Raw genomic sequence first — 27,111 nt, forward strand, 5'->3', positions numbered from 1 at the left:
AACTGGTGGTCCGTGGTTCACACTTGACAATATACCACCTAATTGCTGGAGAAAGAGACTACATGAATTTGGAGCATGGAGTGATACTTAACTAATGAATCCATGTGCAGACCCCTATGAAGTCATTGAAGAATTCTGTTGTAGAATGACCGGTACCATGAAATATGGATATCAAAATATCGGAGCCTTTAAATAAGATGAGTTGCATCACTTAGAAACTACTACCCGCGTCCTTGGAGTTCTTCATCATGTGTTTATTGGTGATATATACGTGCATGATAGCAAAAAAAAGAGAGTTCTTTGAAATAAAATGTTGTTCTCTCAAGGAAAAAGACTTGGACAAACACTATCACCAAATGGTACAAAGATGCTATGTCCTAGATGAATTCAATGATCCTAATCTCAAGAACGCATATGTTGCCTCTCTTCCCCAAGAACTCAAACCAGAAATCCATAAGATAATAGTTGCTACATAAAAATATATTCCCTCAATGAGCCTTGGCCATATTCACCAAGTACATTTGGAAGCCCTGGAAAAGCTATGCAGATTACATCAACAATTCGTAGACGTGGTAAATGAAAAATCCAAATTCAACAAATCCTGCAAGATATCCTATTTAGAGATTAAATGCAAGGATAAGAAGTGCATTTGTACCACAAAATCTCATCGGCAAAAGAATAAGCCTCACAAGATCTTTAATGGTAAAAGGATGAAAGGAGTAAAGTTCTTCAAAAAGATAACTCTTAGAGGAAAGGAGAAGAGTCAAAGATTTTCATTTGTAAGAAAAGGAAATTATTATAAAGAATGTCCAAACAATACCCATAAGGTGGCCAAACTGGTTAACTCCCTCCAACCTACAGAAGGGGATCTAGAGTCCATATACTCTGAACAAACCTTGGCTAATGAAGAAATAGTTTTTGCTCTTTGAGACTCTTCGTCTGAAGATGCATCATTTTCCAAGTCTGAAGAAGAATATGTTCCCGTTCACTCCTACCTAGAGATATGAAGTTCTCTTCCTACACCTCCTCTCCCATGTGTCCAAATTCATATTCTTGCCTCAAAGTTTTCTCGTCCCAAAAAGTTTATAGCATTCATGGACACTGGAGCACAAGTCACAATAATGAATCCCAACATTCTTCCCCCAGAATCTTGGATGAAACAGGCGGCCTATTTCATGGCAGCATATGGAAAACCTTCAGAACAAATTTGATGACAAAATAAAAAATAGGCATCAATTTTTTCCCAGATTGCATAGTTTGGATGAGGGTCATAGGAAGAAACCTTCCTAATAAAGACATTATTGTCGGAATGGATGTTTATTCAGCAACACAGAACATTCAAGCCTTATTCTACAATAATGAAGCTATATTCCCTCTCCAATGTACCATATGGGTATGAAGAAATCAAGTCTAAGTTACTCAAGCTCTATGCATACAATCACGATAAGTTTCTCCATTAAAAACCTTTGTGGAAAGTTAAAAACTTTTTTGTCCAACTCCCATTCAAACTCAATGAAGATGTCAATCCAACCAAAGCTACTCATCCAAAAATGAGTCCATCATATTATTCATTGGTGAGAGAACAGTACAACCAACTTCTCAAGCAAGGTCTGATAGAACCCACCAACTGAGAATGGGCTTGCCAAGCCTTTTATGTAGAAAAAAGGTCTGAGAATGTCAGAGGAAAAAAGAGGCTAGTAATTGATTACAAACCTCTCAACCACTTCCTTAAAGATGACAAATTCCCCATTTCCAAGGCCTCGTTCTTAAATGTGTTTATCAAAGAAGCCCAGATACATTCCAAGCTTGACCTAAAATCATGATTTTGGAAATTGGGAATTGACCCAAAGGACCGCTACAAGACGACATTCTGCATTCCTAACGCATAATACCAATGGACAATACTACCTTTTGGGCTTAAGGTAGCCCCATTCCTATTCCAAAAAACTATGACTAAGATCTTTGAGCCCAGTCTCCATAGTATCCTCATTTACATTGATGACATACTTCTTTTCTCCAAAGATGAAAACACTCATAAACAATTATTGGGCCAATTTCTTCAATTAGCCCAAAGGTATGCAATAATTCTCTCTGAGAAAAAGATCTAATTTGACCAAACAGGAATTGATTTTTAGGGCATGCATTTTTCCAAGGAAGGTACAAGCCTAAACCCACATTGCTCAAGAATTGCTCAACTTTCCAGATGAAAATCTGACGATTAAGCAGATCCAACAATTTCTTGGTATTATTAATTATATCAGATATTTTATACCAAAGGTTGCAAAGTATTCCAGTCATTTTTCCCAACTCCTAAAGAAAAAGCCGCCACCATAGGGGATAAAGCAAAGTGAAGCCGTTAAGTTTTTAAAAAAGATTGCTCAAACTCCTGCTGCCTTGAAAATTCCTGGAAATGGTAAAATAATTTTGCAGACAAATGCTAGTGGTCACTTTTGGGAAGCAATCTTAATAGAAGCAATCAAAGGGAAAAATTCTATCGTGGTCATGCCAGTGGATAATTTAAGGAAGCTGAAAAACACTACCACACCACCTACAAGAAGCTCTTGCTGTAAAAATGGGAATCCAAAAGTTTGACTTCCATCTTAGAGATCACCAGTTTGAAGTTCATATGGACAATTCCTCTTTCCCCGAGATTCTTGAATTCAAGAATAAAATGCCTCCAGATCCTCAGACCCTTCGCCTCAAAGATTGGTTCTCTAGATATGATTTCTCGGTAAAGTATATCAAAGGAACTCAGAATTTGATCTCTGATCTACTACCCAAGCCCACGAAACCTATCCAAATCATCACAGCCAAGCACACTTTCCCACTAATTCTCATGGTTAAATCATTACCACCCCATGCATCCAGAATAAAGGACCTTCCTCCAAGAATAACTAGATCCTCTTCACCCTCACAACTCAAGCAGTATGCCAGGAATGATCTTTTTTATTACATGACAAAACTCATAAGGAATAAACTCCATTTCTCCTACCAATTTTAATAAACCCAAATGCTAAATTCACAAAAAACTATTTATGGTATATCTGGTGTACCACCTGTTTATATTTTATGCCCATTCTCATACCCACCGAAGCCATTTATCAACACATAATGGATCCCACAAAATACAAATCCTTAATCTGGACTACTCTTGAATGGTAATCTCTATTAACACGGTGGAGAAATCAATTAAAGTCAGTCCTAGATGAAGTAAGAGAGTAAAGATTATCCCCAGAGGCTATTAGCAAACTCAAACTGCTTTCTTCTTACACATGCCTTATCAAATAGATCCTGCAACTAAGTTGCTTGATTGTAAGAGTGCTGTTCATCTATGGGAAACTGTTGATGATTATCCTCCAAGTCTAAAAATCACAAAAGAATTAATGGAGTATGTTTGCTTCGTCAACCTCCATGAACCAGAGAACATGAATGACAATACAACTCGCACAAGTCATCAAAAGTTTAAAATCCTAGAAATTGGAAAAAGCTTAGCTCAAGCCACACAACAAAAATCAGAGTCTCCAATGGAAGCTGAAATCTCAGAAGGAAACATGGATGAAGCTCATAGAAAAATGATGGACCACACTTACATGATGGAATACATCTGGGAGCATGACCAGTCATCCAAATTTGGAGATTTTTTTTCTCAAGGAAACTTATCCGATCAAAATATGTCTCCATCTCATGAACCCATATGCAAATATTGATGTGGACAGATACCCACTTTGTATTATAGGTGTGGCTATGAATAGTATTATTATGTGGACAAATACTTACTTTATATAATAGGCGTGACTATGAATAATGTTATTTTATTTTCTTTTGAAAAAGTAGTCAAAAGTATGTCCGGCACTTGACGAGGCTTTCCAATAATGCTTTGTTCACTGTTGGCTTTTCCATCCTTTATGTTTCTCCCAAGCTATAAAAGGAGATGGTTTGTATCATATTCTAGCTATTCATTTATATTCTAAATATATTCTAAGAATCTTTCTCTTCTCTCTGAAAGCTTTAGTTCTCATGTTCTCATCATAAATACCCCATTAAGATGCAAGTATGCATTACACTTGCCTCAGAAATGAGGATCATGTGTATCAGAAAATATTTGACCAACGATCCATGCTACGATCCTTGCTATTATGAGATGCCAGTTTTAATTGTATCTTGTGCACTATGTAAGTCCAAAGGGTTGGCAATAATGGTGCTATACGATGCGATTGAGACTAGTTTCATGATATGTGAGGCTCCTGGCCAACGTGGTATCAGAGCCTTGCCCAGCAGAGGGGGGGGGGGTGCATATGGTATGAACATAAGAATAAAAGTGAGTTAGGGAGATCTATTAGTTTTTTAGACCAAAAACGACATTCATTCATTCAAATTGATAGAATATATCGAATAATACAAATTCAAAATCACTATGAATCTCTAAATAAACTCATAACATCCATGTTAATAGCATATAACGGAAAAAATGCCTACAAATGTGACAAAGACTACAAATTAAAATGCTCGAAATACTCATGTCTCCGAGTCTGCAGCATTGACAACGTCAAAGTCATTGATTGAATATGCACTGAGTCGAAACTAATATGTCAATCTGAACCGAACAAACACTGCACCAAAATAAAAAACAAAATAAAGCCATAATAAGACGACGAACAACACAACGTCGCACTAAGACGACGAAATCACGAAGAAAAAAACAAAAAATATATGTGAAATCACTTATTTTGAATGAAAAAGAAAGAATAAATAATTTAGATGGGTGATTTTGGATCAAAATTGACTCTAAAACCACTCCTCTTTAGTGGATGAAGAAAAAGAGAAAACTAAGATTGAAGAAAGAAGGGAGACGATTGCTTGCTAAAATGTTAAACATTGGCAACAAACATGAAAAGAAACATATTAAACATTAACAACAAACATATTAAATCTAAAGTTTTACTAGGACGAAAAGTTAAAATTCCTAACTTTCGAGAGATGGTTCTTTAATGAAATTTTTTAAAAGGACGAAAAATAAAAATGCATAACTTTAAAGACTTTAAACATATTAAACCCTACTATTAATAGTAAAAATTTAATCCTAAATCAAATTTAAGAGACCAAATTCTTTTCTTCATAAAGATATATATTTTATCATTTAAATTATGTTTTATATAATTTACATTTACTTTTAGATTTTTTTAAATTGTGAAATAGTTTTTGGATATTAAATATATATTTTATTTAAATTAAATATTAAATTTATAATATTTTTTATGTTAATGTACTACAAATATTTTAATACAATTGATTTTTATTTAAATTTAAAAATTATATTTAGTGCATAACTCACGTATTCAACCCAATTCATTGATGGCTAGGTTAGTTTGATTGAGATTTAATTTTGAAAGAACCGCTTAAATACTCAACCTAAATGAAAAATTATTGATTGATTCAGATTATGAATTTGATCAAATTAGATTTCACTCATAGAAGCTTTTTTTTTTCCATTGGTCATATAAAGTTTTTCTATAAAAAAGCTGAAATTACATATATAATTTGTCCATTCATTCGTGTAAAATATTTTACATCTGTAGGCAGCTTTTTTTTCACAATGCAATATAAAGTTAAATAATAATAGAAAATGAAAAATTCTAATTAGAAATATTTATAACCTTATATTTTGAATTTGAATTGAGCGTGACACGATTGATATCTTGTCTTCTTTTGGCACTGAATGATTGTTATCAAATTCAAACTCCGTCTAAGAATTTTCGTATCTGGAAAAGGCAAAAGAAAAGAGAAAGAATTATTCTGCCACCTTTTTGTGTTTTGTCTAAAGGACAAGAATAAAAAATGAGCTTATTTTGGTAATGCAACCAATTCCATTAAGACAAGCATGTGCTAGAGAAATGCCATAAAAGACTAACATGTGATGTGATCTTTGCCAATCTGGTGTCTTATACAAATGTTTATTTAGTTGGAGGTTGGATCATTGACCAATCATATAAAAGACATATTACTAATACTATTATATATAAATAAAGATGTTTTATTTATTTATTTATTTATTTATTTATTTTAAGTAGTACTAATATTTTAGATTTCATATACTCCTTACTCCTTAGGTCTCGTAAAACATATTTTATTTGTACTTTTTCATATGTTTCAAAATAACCATTTCTTTAACATATAAATGTAGTATTTATTATTTGTTCTAAAAAACAAACACACACACATATTCACTAATATTTTATATATATATTTTAAATTTTCATATTCATTCATCAATGTATAATTAATTAATATATTTTTAATAAATAAGTATAATTACTATTTTGGTTTTTATAATTTATCTCATTCATGAATCTAATTTACGCTCTGTTGATTAAAATTAGTTGTTGGGTGATAAGCTAGATTATAGCTTATGACTGATGACTTAATGACTAATAACTGATAAATTAATTAAAGTATTTAGTAAAATTAACGGTTTAACTAGCGGATCAATGTAAAATGATATAAAAAGATATTTTTTAATTAATAGTTAAATGCACATTTAAAAAGATTAAAATTTATAAGGATATTAATAAAAGAAAAAATGATAAGCTACAAACTATAAGTTAAAACGCAATTTAAAATAGCGTTTGAAAAATAAGTTATAAGCTAGTAAAATAAGCTATAAGCTCATGATAAAAAGACTGTTACCAAACAGGTCTTTTATACGAACTTATAAGCTATAAGCTCAAAATATGACTTGCCAAATAAAGCCTTATAAGAAAATTTTGAAGCAAACTTATCATAGATTTTCAATAAATCCTCTTTCCTTGTGCGTCTGGATTTCAGATTAAATCCCAAATATTTTTCTAAGTCATCGCTAAATGTGATATTGATAAGGTGCTCAAGATCATTTTTAGTGGTTGGACTCACACCTTTATAGGTGGATTCTTTTGACTTATCATGACTCATTTATAGAGCTGAATAAGAAAAAAATTATCCAAAAGATTTACAATGAACTGTGCTTAAAGAGATTTTTCTTTTGCAAACAACAACACATTATTCACAAATAAAAATGAGATATTTTAGGATCATAAGAGTGATGCGTAGAGCTTATCAATGACTTTATTTATCAATCTAATCACCAAATGACAAAGCTCTACACATCACTCTTGACAATAAATTAATCTCCTCTTGTGGGAGGTCACAAAAAAGTTTAAAGTGTCCTGCCAAATAACATCCACTCTTCACAAATAACATTCTACAACAAAGCTCTATCAAATACCTTAAATTCTATAGACACAAAGTAACATTGTCTGTACATCATTCACCAAATGACAAAGTGATATCATGAATTTTTTCCTGAATGACAATTTATACATGAAAGAAAAAGATGTTGCGACTATCCAATCTAATCTAATGCTTGGTGAATTTGAATTAATAATAATAATAATAATAATAATAATAATAATAATAATAATAATAATAATAATAATAATAATAATAATAATAATAATAATAATAATAAGGCTTAATTGTAACTTTGGTCCCCCTATTTTGTTATTTTTTCGATTTTGGTCCCCTCATTTTTAAAACAACGATTTTGGTCCCCCTTTTGAGTTTTCTCTTAAAAAAAGACAAAAATAGGGACTATTTTTGCATAAAAAAGTAAAATAGGGGGATGAAAATTGCACAGAAAACTTAAAAAGAGGACTAAAATAGTGATTTTTAAAATAGAGGGATCAAAATCAAGAAAAAGACAAAATAAGAGGACTAAAGTTGCAATTAAGCCTAATAATAATAATAATAATAATTTTTTATACAATTATTAATCTTATTTTTATTCTAATAATTAACATGTACTGTAAAGATCTTTACAATATCAATTAAATGAATTTATTTATTTTGAACAAAAATGTATTTAAAGTTAAATTCATCAAAATTAGGCTCTTTCATTTCAAAGTAATTTCTAAGTAGCTTGTTTTTTTTTTTTTTTTTTTTTTTTTTTTTTTTTTTTTAAAAATTAAAAGCTTACTATCTTTCGAAGTTGTAGTATTTTGTATGGTTGGATGTTTAGCAAGTGTTTGACGAAATTAAATGTAGAGTTGAATAGAATATTAAAATTAATAAACATCAAATTATTAATAATTAAAAAAATAGAAATTATTGAAAATTCATAAAATATAAGAGAAGCATAGAATCAAGTAAAGTATTTTAGGTTATCATCAAAATAAAAGTAAAGTATTTTTGCATCCATACAATGTAAGCCTCATCACATTTTCACATTTATTTTTCTTTCTAAAAGCTACATTTTGTATAACTGAAGCGGTGAATGAATATTATAAATAAAAATAATCAAAACATTATGTTCTTTAGGAGTTTATAAATAATAGCAATAATAATAACATTGGTTGAATTTCCTTTCAAAAAAAAAAAGATTAATTGAATTTTAAGCATAAAAATAAATAAATTAATAACCTCAAGATTATTAGGAGAACGAAGAGGCAAAGGCATTAATAGAAAATGATGGAGAGAAAAAAAACATGAACTAACCAACTAAATTGGATTTACCTTAAAACGAGGAAACAAACCTGTCTTTGTTTTTTGTCAAAAAAAAAAACCTGTCTTTTTTTTTTTTTTAATGTACAAGGTTATTTTCAAATTTCAACCACTGTTTTTCCTCTTTTGTCTTTAAATGCAACTATAAATTCTCACACTTCTCTCACCAGATCATCTAGACCCATTTGTTCTTTTTGTCACTAAACTCTTTGTTATCAAATTTTTGTCTTTAACTATGAACATGTTTTTAGTGGTGAAGTTGAAAGTTTGGAAATTTCCTATAGATTCTGTATGTTTATGAAGTTTCCAAATTTGGATTTTTCATATAGTGTTGTTGTGTGTGCTTCTATTTCTCATAGCTGTTGTGGATTTTGGGTCACTGTGGTTTCATTTTCAAAGCACCATTGGTTTGAGGGAAATGAAATTAGTTAGGATTTTGATTTGGTTTATAGTTTCATGATAGTTAGGTTAGGACTCATTGTAGCTGCTTCTGTTGCAGCCTATACATTTCAGCAGAATGTGAATGGATCAAAATCAGGTACTTCTGATAATTCACAGTTTTGATGTTTCAGTTGTTGATAAACAAAAAGTTCTTAACTTGATTCATAATTATGGCTAATTCTTTGTAATAAAGTTGACCCTTTATGTTTACCTTCTTTAAGAACGCGGCGAAGCAAAGATTAGGGAACTTCAAGATGAGGGCTTAGAAATGAAGCAATCTATTTGTTCATCTAATGGTTTCAACCAGGAAGAGGTTGAGTATAATTCGATTAAATTATCGAATTTTATTTTGGTTTTGTGGTTATGAATTATGATTATTGTCTGAACTTTTCGTTACCTTTGCAATATGTTTTGACATTGTTGCAGAGGGAAGAAGAAGATCGAGAAGAGGAGGTTAAGTTAATTAGCAGCATGATCAATCTTGCTAACGATTTTGACGATGATATTCTATCTGAGTTTGAAAGCCTTCTGTCTGAGCAGATTGAGTTTCCGTTACTTGCTGGCAAGACCAAAGAGGCCATGAAAGATGGAGATAAGGAAACCGAAATGGAAAAAACCGTTAGTGAATTAGAACGGTTGCAAAATGTTGTCGAGGAACTGGAGGAGAGGGAAGCGAATCTTGAAAGTGTGTTGCTTGAGTATTATGGTTTGAAGGAGCAAGTAGTAGACACTGAAGAGTTACATAGGCAATTGAGAATTAAAACTGTAGAAATCGATATGCTTCGTATGACTGTTAAGTCCTTGCATGAAGAGAATGATAAACTTCAAAAAGAGGTCGCACATAAAGCTTCGGCTAATAGAGAACTTGAGGCTGCTAGAAATAAGATCAAGGAGCTGCAAACGCAGATATGCGTCGCTGCTAACCAGACAAAAGACCAGTTGTTGTTGCTTAAACAAAAAGTTTCGGGTCTACAAACAAAAGAAGAAGAGGTTGCGAAAAAAAATGCTGAGATCGATAAGAAACTGAAAAATGCTAATGAGTTAGAGATTGAAGTTGTGGAGCTTAAGAGAAGAAACAAAGAGCTTCAACACAAGAAGCGAGAATTAACTGTTAGTCTTAATGCTGCTGAGTCTAGAATTGCGGAACACTCCAGTTTGACTGAGGTTAGAGTCCTGTAGTTGATACATCTTTCTTTAGTGATAGCGAAAAATTAATATGTATTCCATTTGTTCCTTTTAAATGTAATAGTGTAGTTTAATCTTAAGATGCGTTGATTTAAATTGCAGAATGAAATGGTTACCGAGGCGAAAACCGAAGTTGGTAGGTTAAGGCATGCAAATGAAGACCTGCAAAAGCAAGTGGAAGGACTCCAGATGAATAGGTTCAGTGAAGTTGAAGAGCTTGTATACCTTCGTTGGGTCAACGCATGCTTGAGATATGAACTCAGGAATTACAAGGCACCTTTAGGAAAATCATCGGCGCGTGATCTAAACAATAGTCTCAGCCCAAAATCACAAGAGAAGGCTAAACAGCTAATGCTAGAATATGCGGGATCAGAACGCGATACTGATCTTGAAAGCAACTTCTCCCGGGGTCACTCTTCACCAGAAAGTGAGGATCATGACAATGAATCTATCGATAGTCCTTCTTACAAATATAGCAATCTTAGCAAGAAATCTAGCTTAATCCAAAAGTTGAAGAAATGGAATAAATACAAAGATTATTCAAGTGCTCTTTCATCACCAGATAGATCTCTTTCAATAGGATCTCCTTACAGGGTGACTACGAGCTATAGACCGAGGAATACACTCGAATCCCTGATGCTAAGGAGTGCTCATGACGCGGTAGCGATCACAACTTTCGAGAGGAAGGAAGACGGACCTACTCGTTCTTCTGAAATTCCATCTCTTCCAAGTTTGAGAAAAGTTTCATCGAGTGATGACATCCTGGATTCTGTTTCGGCTTCATTCCAATTGATGTCTAAGTCAGTTGACAGGTCTATGGATGAAAAATATCCTGCATATAAAGACCTCCATAAATTGGCATTGGCAAGGGAGAAACAACTTAAGGAAAAGGCTGAGAAAGCAAGAGTGCAGAAGTTTGGTGACAATTCAAATCCTAATATGACCGAGGCTGAACAAGAGATACCGGTATCCTTGCAACCAAAACTATTTCACATTGAGATTAGACCTCCAAGGGTGCCTCGGCCTCCTCCTAAACCATGTGACGCTGCTCCTATTTCAAATTCTTACAATGCAGTACCATATGCACCATCCGTGCATTCTTCATCTTTGCCGCAACTACTAGGAAGTCTACCTAAAGGATCATTAGGTGATGATAAAGTTAAAAGGGCTCCCGATGTTGTTGAATTTTATCAATCTTTGATGAAACGGGAAGCAAAGAAGGATACCTCATCACTAACTTCTTCGACAAGTAATGCAGCTGATGCCAGGAACAACATGATTGGAGAAATTGAGAATAGATCATCATTTCTCTTAGCTGTACGTGTTATGATTTTTATTGTATTTTATTTAGAATCTTGGCATTTCATTCATTGCAAATTTTGATTTTTTTTAATGGATATAGGTGAAAGCAGATGTAGAAACACAAGGTGATTTTGTCATGTCCTTGGCAACTGAAGTTCGAGCAGCCTCGTTTGCTAAGATTGAAGATGTAGTTGCTTTTGTGAACTGGCTAGATGAGGAACTCTCATTCCTGGTAAGCCTTTTGAGTATTATTTCTCCTCCATTACCGAATTACACATGCTTCAAAACTAATTAGTTCATTTTGCTGATATTACGAGAAATCGTGAAAGTTGGTACATTAATTTTTGCATTGTACTCATTTCTTTTTATTTCTTATATTAGATTGATGAACGAGCAGTTCTCAAGCATTTCAATTGGCCTGAAAGTAAAGCAGATGCATTACGGGAAGCATCTTTTGAGTATCGGGATCTGATGAAATTAGAGAATCAAGTTTCCACATTCACTGATGATCCTGATCTCCAATGCGACGATGCTTTGCAGAAAATGTACTCATTGCTTGAAAAGTAAGCATCTTTTTATATGTTATTGTTATTTGTATCATAAATAATTGCTTAGGAATCCGTGACTTACTCGTAAAGGAATGTAATTTGTTTCTTGATATACGATTTAATGCGGTTCATAGATTCCGACTTTGCAAGTTACAAATATAGAGCATGACATTCTTATGTTGTTATGCTTCATTTTGTAGATTAGAGCAAAGTGTATACGCACTCTTACGGACAAGAGATTTTGCCATTTCACGGTACAAGGAGTTTGGAGTACCGGTAAATTGGCTATTCAATTCGGGAGTTGTGGGCAAGGTACCCTAATCTTCAACAGTTTTAGTTTACATTGAATTCGCATTGATGCTAGCTTGTGTTTAATTGTAACAAATGGTCACTAAGTAGTTGCTACCGATTACTTGCAGATCAAGCTTTCTTCTGTTCAACTTGCAAACAAGTTTATGAAGCGTATCGTATCCGAACTTGTTAAACTATCCGGACCTGATACAGAACCAACTGCGACAAGAGAGTTTTTAATTCTGCAAGGCGTGCGCTTTGCTTTCCGTGTTCATCAGGTAAAATCGTGCCAATGATACAAGATGCTAACATTTTGCCTTGCAATAACATCATGCTAAAGCCTGAGAAATCTCTTGCACTGTTTTCAGTTTGCAGGAGGCTTTGATACTGAGAGCATGAAGACTTTTGAAGAACTAAGAAACAACATTCATGCTCAAGCAGATGAACATAATAATAAATCAGAAACAAAGACATAGTGAGAGCATTAAAAGAATTTTTTTACATGTAAATGTTTTTTACTTTTACACTTGTAGTTATTATTTCTCATATAAATGTTACCACCTCAACTGTATAGTTGAATTTTCATAAAGATAAATGTTTTTTTTACACAAATTTGGACAAAAACACATCATATTTAGAAAGGTTTTCGAGTTTTAATTTGACCTCTCCCTTCTCATTTTTATTTTCCTAAAGAGGATGTTCATATGTATTAACAATTGGCATATGAAATATTGGAATATTGAAGCTTATTAGAAAATATGCTAAAGACTTAGAGAATACAATTTGTAAAAGTAGTTACACATGTGTAACGGTTATAAAACAAAAAATTACAAATATATTATTATTAATTTATGTCAATAGCATCCCTCAAATTAGAATGGATGTCTAGCATTCCTAGTTTGGCAACATGACTAAAAAAAGGTCCTGAATGTAATGACTTGGTGAATATGTCTGTTGCTTGGTTGTTGGAGTCAATAGGCATCAGATGGATTGTGTGGTCTTGTATTCGGCCCCTCGCAACATGGTCATCGATTTCAATGTGTTCGGTGTGTTCGTGGAAGACGGGGTTAGTTGCAATTTGCATTGCGCTTATGTTATCACAGTAGATGACTATGGGTTTGTTGACAGGAATACCGAAGTCTTGTAGCAGAAACTTTAACCAAGTGGCTTCACAAGTAGTGTTTGCCAATGCTCGATATTCGGCCTCCGATGATGAACGAGAAACAGTATGTTGCTTTTTTGCTTTTCCATGAGATTAAAGATGTGCCCAGGTAAAAACAGAAATCAGTGGTAGATCTTCTGGTAAGAGGACAGACGCCCCAATCCGAGTCTAAAAAACCGATGAGGTTCAAGTTGTTGGTGTGATTGAAGTACAATCCAAGAGCTGGAGCATTTCCTTAGGTAGCGCAAGATCTTGAATGCAACTTGCATATGAAGTTATGTGGGTGCACCTAGGTGTTGGCTAAGTCTGCAAATAGAAAAAGAAATGTTAGGCCGTATGGGTGTGCAAAAAAATCGGTTTAGAAGAACCAATTTTAAAAATCCAATGCACCAATTTTAAATATCCAATTTGTGTTGGATGAAAACCGCTCCAAATCCATTTTGTAACTAAAACAAAAAACCGGTTTCCAATTTTAATAACCAATGGTTATCCGTATAACCAAATGAATATGATATCAATGAAAAGTAAATTGTTACTGTGTACCATTGTTATTTTTCTTTACTGAATTCATTTTTTGTAATCTTTCAAATTCCTGTTATCATTTTTCACTTAATTCAATTTTTCATTCTTTCAAATTCTTGTTATTTTTCTTTATTGAATTCATTTTTTTAATCTTTCTTTTAAAAAAGTATTATCTCATTCAAAAACTCTTGAACTTAACGAATTAATTTGTCTTCATTTATATATAATATTTTGACTTAAATATTGTTTTCATCTCTACATTAAATTTTTTAATTCTTATTAAATTGTATTTTTATCTTTTAAGTTATTTATAAGTTTATTTTATTTTCTTAAATTTAGTATTTTAAAAATTGGACCAAATCAATTGGTCGAACATAAATCGAAGGTGTCATTGATCTGATCAAATTGCTGGATTGGATAAATTTTGGAACCAGTGAAAAACAATCACAAACAACCTTTTTGATAAAATATGACGAATCTATGATTTTGAAAAACCGGAATGCTTGTTTTTTTTTTTATATAAAACTATGTTGTTTTGATAAAAAATTTAAAAAATATAAATATAATTAGACTTTGTGTAAAAATTATTTGAAACAACTTTTCGTCTTTAGAGTTAAAGTTACTTGAAAAATTATTGTGTTATTCAGTATCCTTATCGGTTTAATAACTAATTTGATCATTAAAATATTGGTTAAATTTTATTTTATTTTAATAAAAAGAAAATGGGTGATGCACTGATAGTGTAAAATATTTTTACACTGTCAACCAATCACCACCATGTATCTAATTAAACAATTTTTTTATTAAAAAAAACTTTAATAACATGACAAATTAACGACTCTCTATTGGATGACAGTGTAAAACTACTTTACACCGTCAGTGTACTACCTTTTAACTCTTTAATAAATTAGCAGTAAATACTTTATTCTTTAAATTATTTATTTTATTTGAACTTCATAAATTGTATGCATTAAACAATATAATTTTTAATTTAATTGTTTAAAATTTCATAAATTTATAAATTAAAGTATAAAATAAAATAAAATAAAATAAAAGATCATTATGTTTAAAAAGAATAAAATAGTTTTTTAGGTGGCCAAGGTAGAATGTTTACAAAACATGTCATGTTATTACAAGGATGAAACAAATCAATTAATTTAAATTAAGTGAATGTTATTATTCATCTCAGTTATTTTTTATTTATGAATAATTTCAAATGTCAGACAAATTAATGATTGAGTCTATTAAAAGAATTGAGAGTTTGCGACGTATACCAGTATTAAGTTACACAATATCAAAAAAAATCTAATAAAAAATAAGCTACCATTTACTAACAAATTAGTTTGGTTAAAAACCAATTTGAACCGGTTTTGAAACCAAATTAAAACCATTTTGCAGTTTCTAATGGATTTTTATAAAAAGTGGTTTGGTTTCAAAACTAAAACCACTAAAATGGATCGGTTCTTGTAATGTGGTAACCATGCACACCCCTATTAGGCCGTGGGTTTGTGAGATAAATAAGCTTACTAAGGAGGCTTTTGAATTTTGTTGGATCATCCAGTGGTGTGGCAGTATCATTGTGAAGTGTGTGGCTTGGGTCTATAGGTGTTGAAGTTGGCTTAGCAGCTAGAAGACCTGTTTGTTGAAGCAAATCCTGGCAATATTTGCGTTGGCAGAGGGATATGCCAGTAGTTGTTCTAGCAATCTCAAAGCCTAAGAAATATTTTAAGTGGCCAAGTGTGATTAGTAATTAAGGATTTGAGCTCATTGTCAATGGCTCATTTCTAGCTTTTGTCAAGGATGGAGGTGGAATAAAAGGTGGGTTCCGAAATGGAGGATAATTTAAGGTTGAAATTATGTGATTATGAGATAAATTTGAGAAAGAAACAAAATTAGAAATGGGACATAGAGGTGTACTTGTGGTAGAGGAGCTGGAAGCAGCAGTATTACCTTGAAGCATATGGCAATGAAAATCTTGGAGATAGGATGGTGGTTTGGATTGTCTGGATGACTTCCTAAGGGTGGTAGGGGCATTAATGTTAGTAGGAGAACTGGTTGGGGGTTGGCAGAGGGGCTATGGTTGTGTGGCTGTTGAATGAGATTAGTTAGGTGAGAAGGTGGAAGGCTGAGGTTGGTTGTTTTTGGTGTAGGTGAGGAAGGGGTTTCATAGTCATCATGATATGTAGTGTTTCTAATGGGGAAAATAGGTTGAGGTGGATTAGTGGCTTTGTGGGTTTGAATATTGTAGGGGAAAAGGTGTTCAAAGAAAACGGTGTCACGGGACAAGAATACTTGTTTGCCATTGGTATCAAACAAAACATGGCCTTTCACACCATGTTGATTACCTAAGTATATGCATTTCTATGACACTAGTAAGATAGTAATTATCAGATAAAAATTATCAGAAAACCATATGGTTCCAGCATATTCAGTTTGCAGCATATTACCATCGGGGAGGCTAACATGAACAGGTTTGATTCTAATCAAGTGACTAAACATATGTTTGGAGTGACACATGTGGTTAGTGGCTCCAGTGTCAATGGTCCAGCTATTATCTATAAGGTTTGAAGAAGGTAAAGAATTGATATTACCTGGTGTAGAATCAGAGTATGTATTGAGATGATGACCATTGGTTGCAAGAGAAGTGGAAGTCTGATTGAGAAGCGCAAGCAAGGCCTGTTGTTGTTCAAGGGTAAATCTAATAGAAGAACTTTCAGAGGGAGTTTGTGATTGACCTTGTTCTATGCCACCTTCGTCACAAGCAGTTGAATTAGCAAGATTGGCTTTCTTCATGTAAGGGGGCAACCCATGTTTTTTGAAGTAAACTTCAATGGTGTGGCCTGGTTTTTAACAGTAATTGCAAAATTTGAGAACGCGACCACGGACCATAGATGCATGTTTGCTTTGATATTCCCAGGTGTCATACCCCAAAATTTGCCCACCATATTTCAAGCTTTGATTCACAAAACAACTCAAATGGTCAACAGTCGACTAATTTGACCTACAAGTCAACTGTGGTCAAAGTACAGTCAAAATTCCCGATTTTTGGTCAACATCCTCATTTTGAAGTATCATTCATCATTTGATCAAGGATTGATCATGATTCATCAAGGAAAGTTCAGAAATCAACAAAACCTGAAGTTTCTAAATTAGGGTTTCTTGACCTAAAGTCAACTGAACTTTGACCAGCCATAACTTTCACATGGAACATCAGAAATTTCCCATCCAAAGCTCATTTTGAAGGAAATTGAATTTCCTACAAAATTGTCTCTCACAAGCCAAGTATAAAAATGCTTCATTTGAGAGATATGGATCAAAACATTACAGATCCTTTTTGACAGACAACCAAAAGCAGTTTTTTGTCAAAGCCTAAATCATCAAGATAAAATATCCAAATGGAAAAGAGCTTCCAAAGTGGCTTGTAGAAGACATCTTAAAGTTTCCAAAATGTCCTAGAACCCCTCCATATCTTAAATATTGAGGGAGATATGTCTTGTCAAAGTTTGACAATTTTAAAGGAAAAAATGTGAAATAAAAGGCTTCAAAATAAGTTTTCCTGCAAATAGGCCCAAGTTTTTAAAGTCCAAACTTGTTGTGCAAGTTATCTAGAAGATCTAATCCAATGCCACGAATTTTTTGGTTTAATATTCATATTTTTATTGAATTTAATTCATGGAAAATATAATATAAATCAAATAATATGAGAAAATATGAAGGAGATTTGTTTGATCCTATTTTCACTTGATTCCAATCACCAACTATACCACACAATCATAACAAATTCGTGCAAGATGGAATTGGTTTGATTAGATCAAATATTGGCCATAATTAGAAAGAAAAATCAATTTCCAAATCAAATCTCTTGCAATAATATCATGCTAAAGCCTGCCAAATCTCTTGCACTGTTTTCAGTTTGCAGGAGGGTTTGATATTGAGAGCATGAAGACTTTTGAAGAACTAAGAAACAACATTCATGCTCAAGCAGATGAACATAATAATAAATCAGAAACAAAGACATAGTGAGAACATTAAAAGAATTTTTTTACATGTAAATGTTTTTTACTTTTACACTTGTAGTTATTATTTCTCATATAAATGTTACCACCTCAACTGTATAGTTGAATTTTCATAAAGATAAATGTTTTTTTTTACATAAATTTAGACAAAAACACATCATATTTATAAAGGTTTTCGAGTTTTAATTTGACCTCTCCCTTCTATTTTTATTTTCCTAAAGAGGATGTTCATATGGATTAACAATTGGCATATGAAATATTGAAATAATGGAATATCGAAGCTTAATAGAAAATACTCTAAAGACTTAGAGAATACAATTTACAAGTGGGTTTAAATAACCTATGCTATAGCTAGAAAATAGTAAAAGTAGTTACACATGTGTAACGGCTATAAAACAGAAAATTATAAAAACAGAAAATTATAAATATATTATTAATTTATGTCAATGGCATCCCTCAAATTAGAATGGATGTCTAGCATTCCTAGTTTGGCAACATGACTAGAAAAAGGTCCTGAATGTAATGACTTGGTGAATATGTCTGCTACTTGGTTGTTGGAGTCAATAGGCATCAGATGGATTGTGTGGTCTTGTATTCGGTCCCTCACAACATGGTAGTCGATTTCAATGTGTTCGGTGTGTTCGTGGAAGACGGGGTTAGTTGCAATTTGCATTGCGCTTCTGTTATCACAATAGATGACTATGGGTTTGTTGACAAGAATACCGAAGTCTTGTAGCAGAAACTTTAACCAAGTGGCTTCATAAGTAGTGTTTGCCAATGCTTGATATTCGGCCTCCAATGATGAACGAGAAATAATATGTTGCTTTTTTGCTTTTCCATGAAATTAAAGATGTGCCCAGGTAGATCTTATGGTAAGAGGACAGACGCCCCAATCCGAGTCTAAAAAACCGGTGAGGTTTAAGTTGTTGGTGTGATTGAAGTACAATCCAAGAGCTGGAGCATTTCCTTAGGTAGCGCAAGATCTTGAATGCAACTTGCATATGAAGTTATGTGGGTGCACCTAGGTGTTTTAAGCTATTGCATTATAAAATTAACATTGAACATGAAATCCTTAATCACCTTTGGGATTCCCATGGAGTTGTATCACCTGACAGTTCTTTGTTTTATTGCGAAATTATGTGTATGGATGATCTCTTTAGTCTCATCAATCATGTCAGAACCAACTCTTAGGCCTACTTCGTTTTCTTATTTATTGAAATGCTCATGACGCCACATGGACATGTCTATGTTCACATGTAACATGGCGTCTTGCCATAAGTCATCTTGAATGACGTTTCTTTACTGATTGAGTGAGGGTGTTATATGATATGACCACATATACTTTGTTAAAAATATATTAAATACAATTGCACGCATTAGGCAAAAAATGTTAGGTTGAATAGAATCATAGAGAAAAAATATATCTCGTGCAGCTATTTGGCACACACACCCTTGACGTTGTCCAACTTCCTCTTTATCCCACATATGATTACTTTGTTGGATGATTCAACTTGTCCATTCGCCTACGGGTGGACCATTGAAACGAAAATTGTTTGAATTCACAGTTTTGGCAGAACTTCACCACCATTTAGCTGGCGAACTAAGTTTTGTTATATTAGACGATACTCTTCAACAAACTAACTTTCAAATAAGAGCTTCAAGTAGAAACGTGGAACTCTTTCTAATCTGATTTTTGAAATGAGTTAAACTTCTATGCACATTGTGAAGTAGTCCACCACCATGATCAAGAACTCCAGCTCACCTAGCGCTAAGGGAAAAGAACCCAACATGTCCACACACCATTGGTAAAAAGGTCAGGAAGACATGACATTATGGAAAACCTTAGTCGGCGCGCGAGAAGAAGATTGAAATGTCTTTAAGATTTGTTGCATTTTTTGCTAAGCTCTATGTTATCCTTCATTAGGGTTGACCAATAGTACCCGACCCTTAGTAGCTTGGGAGAGAGTGCTTGTCCACCTATGTGGCTTCCTAATGACACTCTGTCATCATGTAATTTCTATAAGCATTTGCCTATGTTTTAAATCTTTTTTTAGGTGATTTGAGTTAAGTTTGATTTAGAAATAGAAATATGAAGCAGTGAAAGACTTAGGAAAGAAGAGGAAAAATAATAAAATTTTAAGCAAAAAGAGAATTTCTCCCCTAGAAAAATCAAGGTCACATTGTGGCAAGATGGGTATCCCATCACAGCGCGATGTAAAGTCTTCGTGGCTTGGTGACTCCCTTTTTCTGACTTGTTTTTACAGCTATAAATAGGAGAAAGAGAGGAGAAAAAGGGGTGGGCGTTTTTGGTACAGATTTATGACGGCAAGACAAGTTTTAGAGCTCAGAGCAAAGGTTTTCATCATCAAAAGGAAAATTCTAGTCGGAGATTTATATATTATATATTTATTTCTTTAGTTATGATTACTATCAGTATGCGTGGCTAAATTTCTAATGGTTATGACTTGCTAGATGAACCTGGTGATGCTTACTGATAGTAATTTAGTCAGATTCTTATCACCCAGTCATGGAAAATGTGGGATAAGACATTTTTGCAGAAAAGAGAAGTCAGGGTTAATAGCTGACCCATGACTTCTTGGGAAATAGGATTCAACGATCCACCATTGACTAAGTGGACCATGATCTTTCCCAAGAGAGTCCTAGGCCCTAGAGGCCTATATAAATACACCCCCTTAAGGAGAGAGAGGTCATATCTTAAGCCATACAAATCATTACACTTCAAAAGTATATCACTTGGTCATAACACAAAGATCACACCCTCAAAAGCTTTTACCTAAGCATATCACCATCCACAGAGCCTCTGACCTCATGTGAGAAGGACTCTTAAAACCACCATAAAACACCACCGTATAAAGCTTCTCTCTGTCTTGGGAAAGCCATAACCACCATACAACATAATATACCTACTAAGGCCTCTAAGTCTCCATGCCCTTGCAGAGGGAACACACACACACACCTATACTTTTTGACCAGTACAGTGGCACCCTGGTAAAACTAACCCGAGCCACATTCCCACTCTAACTCCCTCCATATTCCCTTTAAAACTGGCTGACGAAACCATAACCTATAACACAAACACCATTGCCAGAGGTTTTGCCAGTGGAGGTAACTCTAGATCTTCCCAAGGGAAATACACAAGGCAGGTTTTTTCAATGAATGTAGTATCCAATGGCTTCCCCAAAAGCTCCCAAGGGAAAGCAGGGGTTAACATCATATTCTCCAAGGAGAACTCCCTAGACATCAACCTTCACGATGATGATTCCTTGGTCATCACCGTGCAACAGGGAAATTGGGACATCAGGCGCGTTTTGATAGATCCCGACAGCTCTGCTGACGTCCTATTTTAGGATGCCTTCCAAAACCTACATTTCGACCCAAATGACATAAAAATGTTCAATGGTTCTTAGTCTCCATATCAGGAGAACATGTACAAATAATGAGCCACATAAACCTAGAGACCACATGCGGAGAGGGAGCGGAAGCCAAGGCAATCAAAGTTAACTACCTCATTATGGACACTCTATCACCATATAACATCATTTTTGGGAGACCGACTATCAACGCCTTGGGATAAGTCGTATCCACTATGTATCTAACTGTAAAATACGCGCTCCCTAACGGGTGAGTCGGTACGATCCTTTGATTGGATGGGAAACTAAGGTGTTCTTCCTTGCATTTGAATGCTGATATATGTTTGGAGGGTCAGTCTCTTCGGGGATATAGCTTGAGGGAGACCGTTGAAATTTTGGACTCATCAAATTTCTCTTTGCAACACTTCAGCGAGGCACTTTTTTCGATCACTACTGAAGCGGTAAAGCGGAAAGCAACAAAAGTTTTGAAAGTATTTATCCGGGAAATTATCGTGTCCACAAAGATTAGTGATATCAGACTGCCGTTCAACAGTTTCCACAATTATGAGTTTGGTTTGAATTGGTTAAAGCATAAAAATGGAAAAGTAAATATCAACACAAAAAAAATTCATTTTTCCAGAAAGAAGAGACTTATCAAGCCTGGTATATAATCTACTTCTCACAAACTTAAACTTATCGACCAGTTATACTCAATCTACAATACTCGTCAATGTCATCCGACATCACTCACACTCTAAGTCATTTCTAACCCAAAGTAGAGAGAACTACTATATCATCTCGGCGACGATCTCCCAGCACACCTCAACAACACAACAGACATCCATATCAATCGTATCAACGATCTCTCAACCGACACAACTAACACGAAAGCATTAAACTTCGACACTCATAAAGATTGTTAGCTCTAAATCTATCTCTAAAATCCAGAAACTAACAGATAATCATCCGAGATAAGGATTCAAGAAGTCTATCTCTAAAACAACCCAAATCCCTAGCACAAAGCAAAAATCTAAGACAACAATCAACAAAGATTTGTAAAGTAAACTTTATACAATACCATGATCAACAAATACACCTGAGTTCAAAGTAAAATCATATACAAAACCCAACCAAAGAGAAATACACAAAGAAGAAGAGAAATGAACTGAAAATCTCCCGGTTTGTCAGCTACAATTGATGATCATTCCACCTCCGATCATCCAAATGCAAGCTCTCTAGTTGTTTTCTAAGCTAATCTAACTAAAAAATGTTTGGTGATGGAATGAGAGCAAAAAATACCCAAACCATAACCTAAAAATTGTGTTTTTGGCCCTTAAAACATGTTTCTGTCAGCACCGCTTCGCCCGGCGGCTCAACACAACAATTTTTTCACGTTTTTTGGTCAGTCAGGCTCGTTCGACGAGCCCAAAATCCGCCCGACGAATCACACCAGAAACAACAAAAAATTCTGCACTGTTTCGGCCATAACTTGAGAACCGTAACTCTGATTTGCGCTCGGTTTGAAGCGTTGGAAAACTTATTCAATGCTCTATCTAACAATGACAAAGTGGAAACCAAATTGATGATTTTTATAATCCTTATTTTGATCCTTATTCTTTGATGAGTTGATTTTGTAGCTCAAAATCGCACGTTTGAAGCCGTGTCTTCGACACTTTATTGCTCATGCTTCAAATACGTCTCAATACCTATAAAATGAATAGAAAACTATCAAATGGTACATAAAGGAATCAAAACACGAGTATAAACAAACTAAACGTATATACACAAAAGTTGGGTTTATTCAACCGAAATTAACAACAAAGAGTCGATAAGGGCACTAAAAAGTATATTAAAAAATAGCTACAATTTGCACTTATCAATCACCGGGGGTTGACACCCCCAGGCTTCCTTAGAAGGTCGGGGATCTGGGATTACGGTAAACTGATCTCTTTACTATGGAACCTTGTTTTTGCAGGTAATGGACCCTTAACCAAGACATCAAATTTTGATGATGAAAACTATAAGGACAACAAATGATAAGTCAAGCACAATACTTAAGCGAATAAAGATGCAAAGCAAAGTGTGATTGTTTGATGAACTTGAATATCCGAAAAAGGAAAACAAAGTGGAAATTATCTAAAACCTCTAGTGATCTCAAGAAGTGTCAATTCAAAATATAGTATCTGACTAAGGGATTGTTGAAAAGGAGTTTATCTCATAATTTAGTAAGTGATTGAACTTATGTAAGCAAAGAAGCTTTTCCGTAAAAGTATAAGGCTATAAGCACATACACACTAAAACATTTTTCAAAATGCTTTACCGAAAGAAAACACTTTGAAAAACAGCTGAAAGTTATATCAGATGAATCAGGAGCATCCAAAATATCCATGAGCGAAATTTTAACTTGTCTAATCGACTAGAACAAATAGCCAATCGATTAGAAATGCACAAACTTGAGGTCCAAGGTAGTTTGAATGCACCTTGATTCCATACAACGAATATATATATATATATATATATATATATATATATATATATATATATATATCTCTTAAACTTCCATTTTGAGAACTTATATCGATTATTTTTAAACATCTAACCGACTATCATTTTGCTTTAAGCGATTAGCTAACAACAAAATGCATTGATTTCAAATTCCTTTTTTGGAAACCCTCAAGCCTATAATTAGAGGCTCCTTTTCTCATTTCAAACCATATAGAATCGTGTTTTGACACTTCCATCTCTCACTCTCTCTAAAGTTTTATTCAACTTTCTCTCACTAGATGTTATATCCAAATGCTTTTGTGAGAAAAGTTCATTTGTGATTGAGGATACTTTTATAATTCTAGAAAGGGTAGAATTATAAAATTCACCAGAGAAATCTTTTGCATACACCTTGGTTGAATATTGTTCAATTAAGGGTTATTTATGGTTCGAAGTTAAACCCGATAAAAGATTGGGTTTGAGGATTGCGTGATTTGTTCTAGGTTTTTGTTGAAGATTATCCACGGTTAAAATCTTCATTGGTTCTTGGTTATCCTTGTCAAAACCAAGTTAGGTCGAAGATTAGTCTGGTATTAGTCATAGGTTAGAGATCAACCTAGTCAAAATTTTGAAGGTTGTTTGGTTTGTCTTGGTAAAACCAAAGGTATTGAGCTCAGAAGTTTTGGAACTTGAAGACTAATCGCTCCAAAGTCCTTGTTCGTGGAAAGGAGACTAACCGCTTCAATCTACCATTAGAAAGAAAGATTGACCACTTCACTCTCAATAATATATTGAAGCAAAGACGCAAACACCATATATAATATGCACAATTTTTACAATGCAATTTTTGATCTCGCATATCTATAAAGAAGAAAACAATTGTGCATATACACCGACAAACATAAGCCTAGACATGTTTAATTGTGTAGCCTTTGATTCTTTTCATTTAAATTAAAGATGTGATTTTGTTAAAAATAATTTATGGTGGTCTTTTTTTAATTGTTAAATTCATTTATAATTGAGAGAGTTTTGTTCTAATCCGCACTCTCATATTTTTTTTATCCTTTTTAATATATTTTATCTTTACTACAAAAATAGTAACATTAATTTATTTAGAAGGAGAGTTATTGACTTTCAACTCAAACATTCTAAAAGGTTAGATTCATTAACAAAAAAAGACAATAAAGATTAAGAATGTTGACCAAAAAGATTGGGGTTACATTCTTAAGTACAACTAATAATAAGAAGGTAGATATTTAAAATTTATAACTTTTCTACATTTAATATATGAGATTCTCGTCACTAAGTTATTTGACTAAAAAAGTAAAATAGAAATTATAGTTGTTTTTGTTTTTTTACCAAAAAACCACTAAACACTAGAAGAACATGTTAAACCTCAAGACTAATCTTTCAAATCGAATTATAATGAATGGTACAATTCTCTTAAAAAAATTGATAACATAAATATTTAGCAAAAGATTATAATTAGACCAATTCATAAACTAATTATATAATAGTTAAACACTCTAGAAAAATGCATGCATTTTATTAAAGAAGCTCTCATTAGTGAGATTTAGAACATAAAATTATATTAAAGCATACATGGAGATTTAGGACAAAGGTTAACCAAAAGAAATTAAAGGACTATTTCTTGGTGTTGTCTTTGGTGGCTCAGAAAGTTGATTCCCTTCACTATCATAAAAAATTGCACCTGAAAATTCCAATGGTTGACACTTCTCTCCCATTAATATGGTCTTCTTCCACAAGCATCTATCATCCTCTTGCTTCTTCATTTCCTTGATGATATTCTTTGAGTTATCATTTGATAACTCCTTTAGCTGCTTTGCTTTGAAGCAAATTGTAAATGGGATAATTGCCTTACATATCTTATTTATAATCTTCTTAGGGGTATCAAAAAGTGATGACATTTGAATAACTATTTGATTGGATGTGGCCCTCCAATCATGATTTGGAGAAAGACAAGTGATGTGAATTGAAATAGATCGTGTGGCTAGATAGTTTCTGAAACGACTCATACTATCCATGTTTTTCAGATGCTTGTGATATATTGTTACAGTATTAAGTTTATATGTTTGGGTTGGTCAAAAGAATGTGAGGAATAAGAGGGTATTTATGTACTACTCTGACGATTATTATAACCAAAAATTTTCTTTTTAGATTGATTGAATAATAAATATATTTAATCTTTTATTTAGACCAAATATATTTATTAAACAAATTTGTTTGATAAAGATGACACAGCAAAATTTTATATTCAAACTTACTCTATTCATTACAAAAATGCCACATTTGATTTTTTTTCTCCATTTTTAAAATAATGGTCGATTTAAACTAACAATATAATATTACTTATTTTTTTTATTAATACATATTTTATAATAAAATTTACTCAATTTAAATATTCCATCAACTACAATATACAATAATGTTTTAATAAATAATACTAATTTGGTAATTACAATTAACTTATACTTTTAAAGTCAGAGACAAATTGTTTGGCTTATGTAAAATTCTGAATTTAATTATTTATCCTAGAATTTAAATATTTACTCGAGTAGATGTTGACCACTAAATCAATAATAATTTTTTACCTTTTTCATATAATAATACTACTTTAAAAATCATTTATATATGATTTTTTCTAAAAAATGTTATTATTATTATTATTATTATTATTATTATTATTATTATTATTATTTATTTATTTATTTATTTTTGAAATAAAAGATGATATATACTCCAAAAAATCCGGCGCTCAAACAACAACTAAAACTATCATCTATCAGCCAATTACATCAAAATGTTTGTTATATGGATTCTATAATTAGGCCTCATCCGGTCCCTATATACACTCATATCAATTATATTATTCACTATAGTATCTCTACCTCCTTTGTTATTGAAGACCTTTACGATATTGCCATATTGCATAAAGTGTTTCGGCCAGTGCAAGTTTAAGCAGACCATGTCGTCAGCCCTTCCCTAGTGTTCCTTATAAGCCATGTAATTCTTCCTTCCAAATAAGTGGTGAATGATTAATATCCAGTCAGTACAGTACCATAGTCCAAATTATTATTATTATTATTATTATAATTATAATTATTAAATATGTGCATTTCTAAAAAAGCGAAGAGACCATTTTTCTGAGTGAATATTTAAAATGAAGAATTTATATGGTGTAAAAAAATCTTCGTCATCATAGGCAATACAAGAAATACAATTTCCTATGTCTATAA

At 33.0% G+C, this 27,111-nt stretch overlaps 1 protein-coding gene across 3 annotated transcripts; it reads left to right on the forward strand.

The window, feature by feature from the left end:
- The first annotated feature begins 8,674 nt into the window (after positions 1 to 8,674).
- On the forward strand, positions 8,675 to 13,917 carry LOC131643772 (protein CHUP1, chloroplastic-like). Of its 3 annotated transcripts, none has more exons than XM_058914092.1 (10): positions 8,675 to 9,070; positions 9,195 to 9,286; positions 9,400 to 9,426; positions 9,514 to 10,137; positions 10,261 to 11,475; positions 11,561 to 11,692; positions 11,842 to 12,023; positions 12,209 to 12,320; positions 12,428 to 12,577; positions 12,668 to 12,957. In XM_058914092.1, the coding sequence occupies exons 1-10, from the start codon at positions 8,989 to 8,991 to the stop codon at positions 12,773 to 12,775; spliced, it is 2,724 nt and encodes a 907-aa protein (XP_058770075.1). In that variant the 5' UTR covers positions 8,675 to 8,988; the 3' UTR covers positions 12,776 to 12,957. The 3 variants fall into 3 exon arrangements, with proteins under 3 accessions (XP_058770075.1, XP_058770074.1, XP_058770073.1); XM_058914091.1 differs by adding an exon at positions 13,428 to 13,917 and having other exon boundaries at positions 8,677 to 9,070; positions 9,400 to 10,137; positions 12,668 to 12,803; XM_058914090.1 differs by having other exon boundaries at positions 8,677 to 9,070; positions 9,400 to 10,137; positions 12,668 to 12,956.
- Positions 13,918 to 27,111: the final 13,194 nt, after the last annotated feature.

Source organism: Vicia villosa, linkage group LG1, assembly GCF_029867415.1.
Source record: "Vicia villosa cultivar HV-30 ecotype Madison, WI linkage group LG1, Vvil1.0, whole genome shotgun sequence".
NCBI classification, from domain to species: domain Eukaryota; kingdom Viridiplantae; phylum Streptophyta; class Magnoliopsida; order Fabales; family Fabaceae; genus Vicia; species Vicia villosa.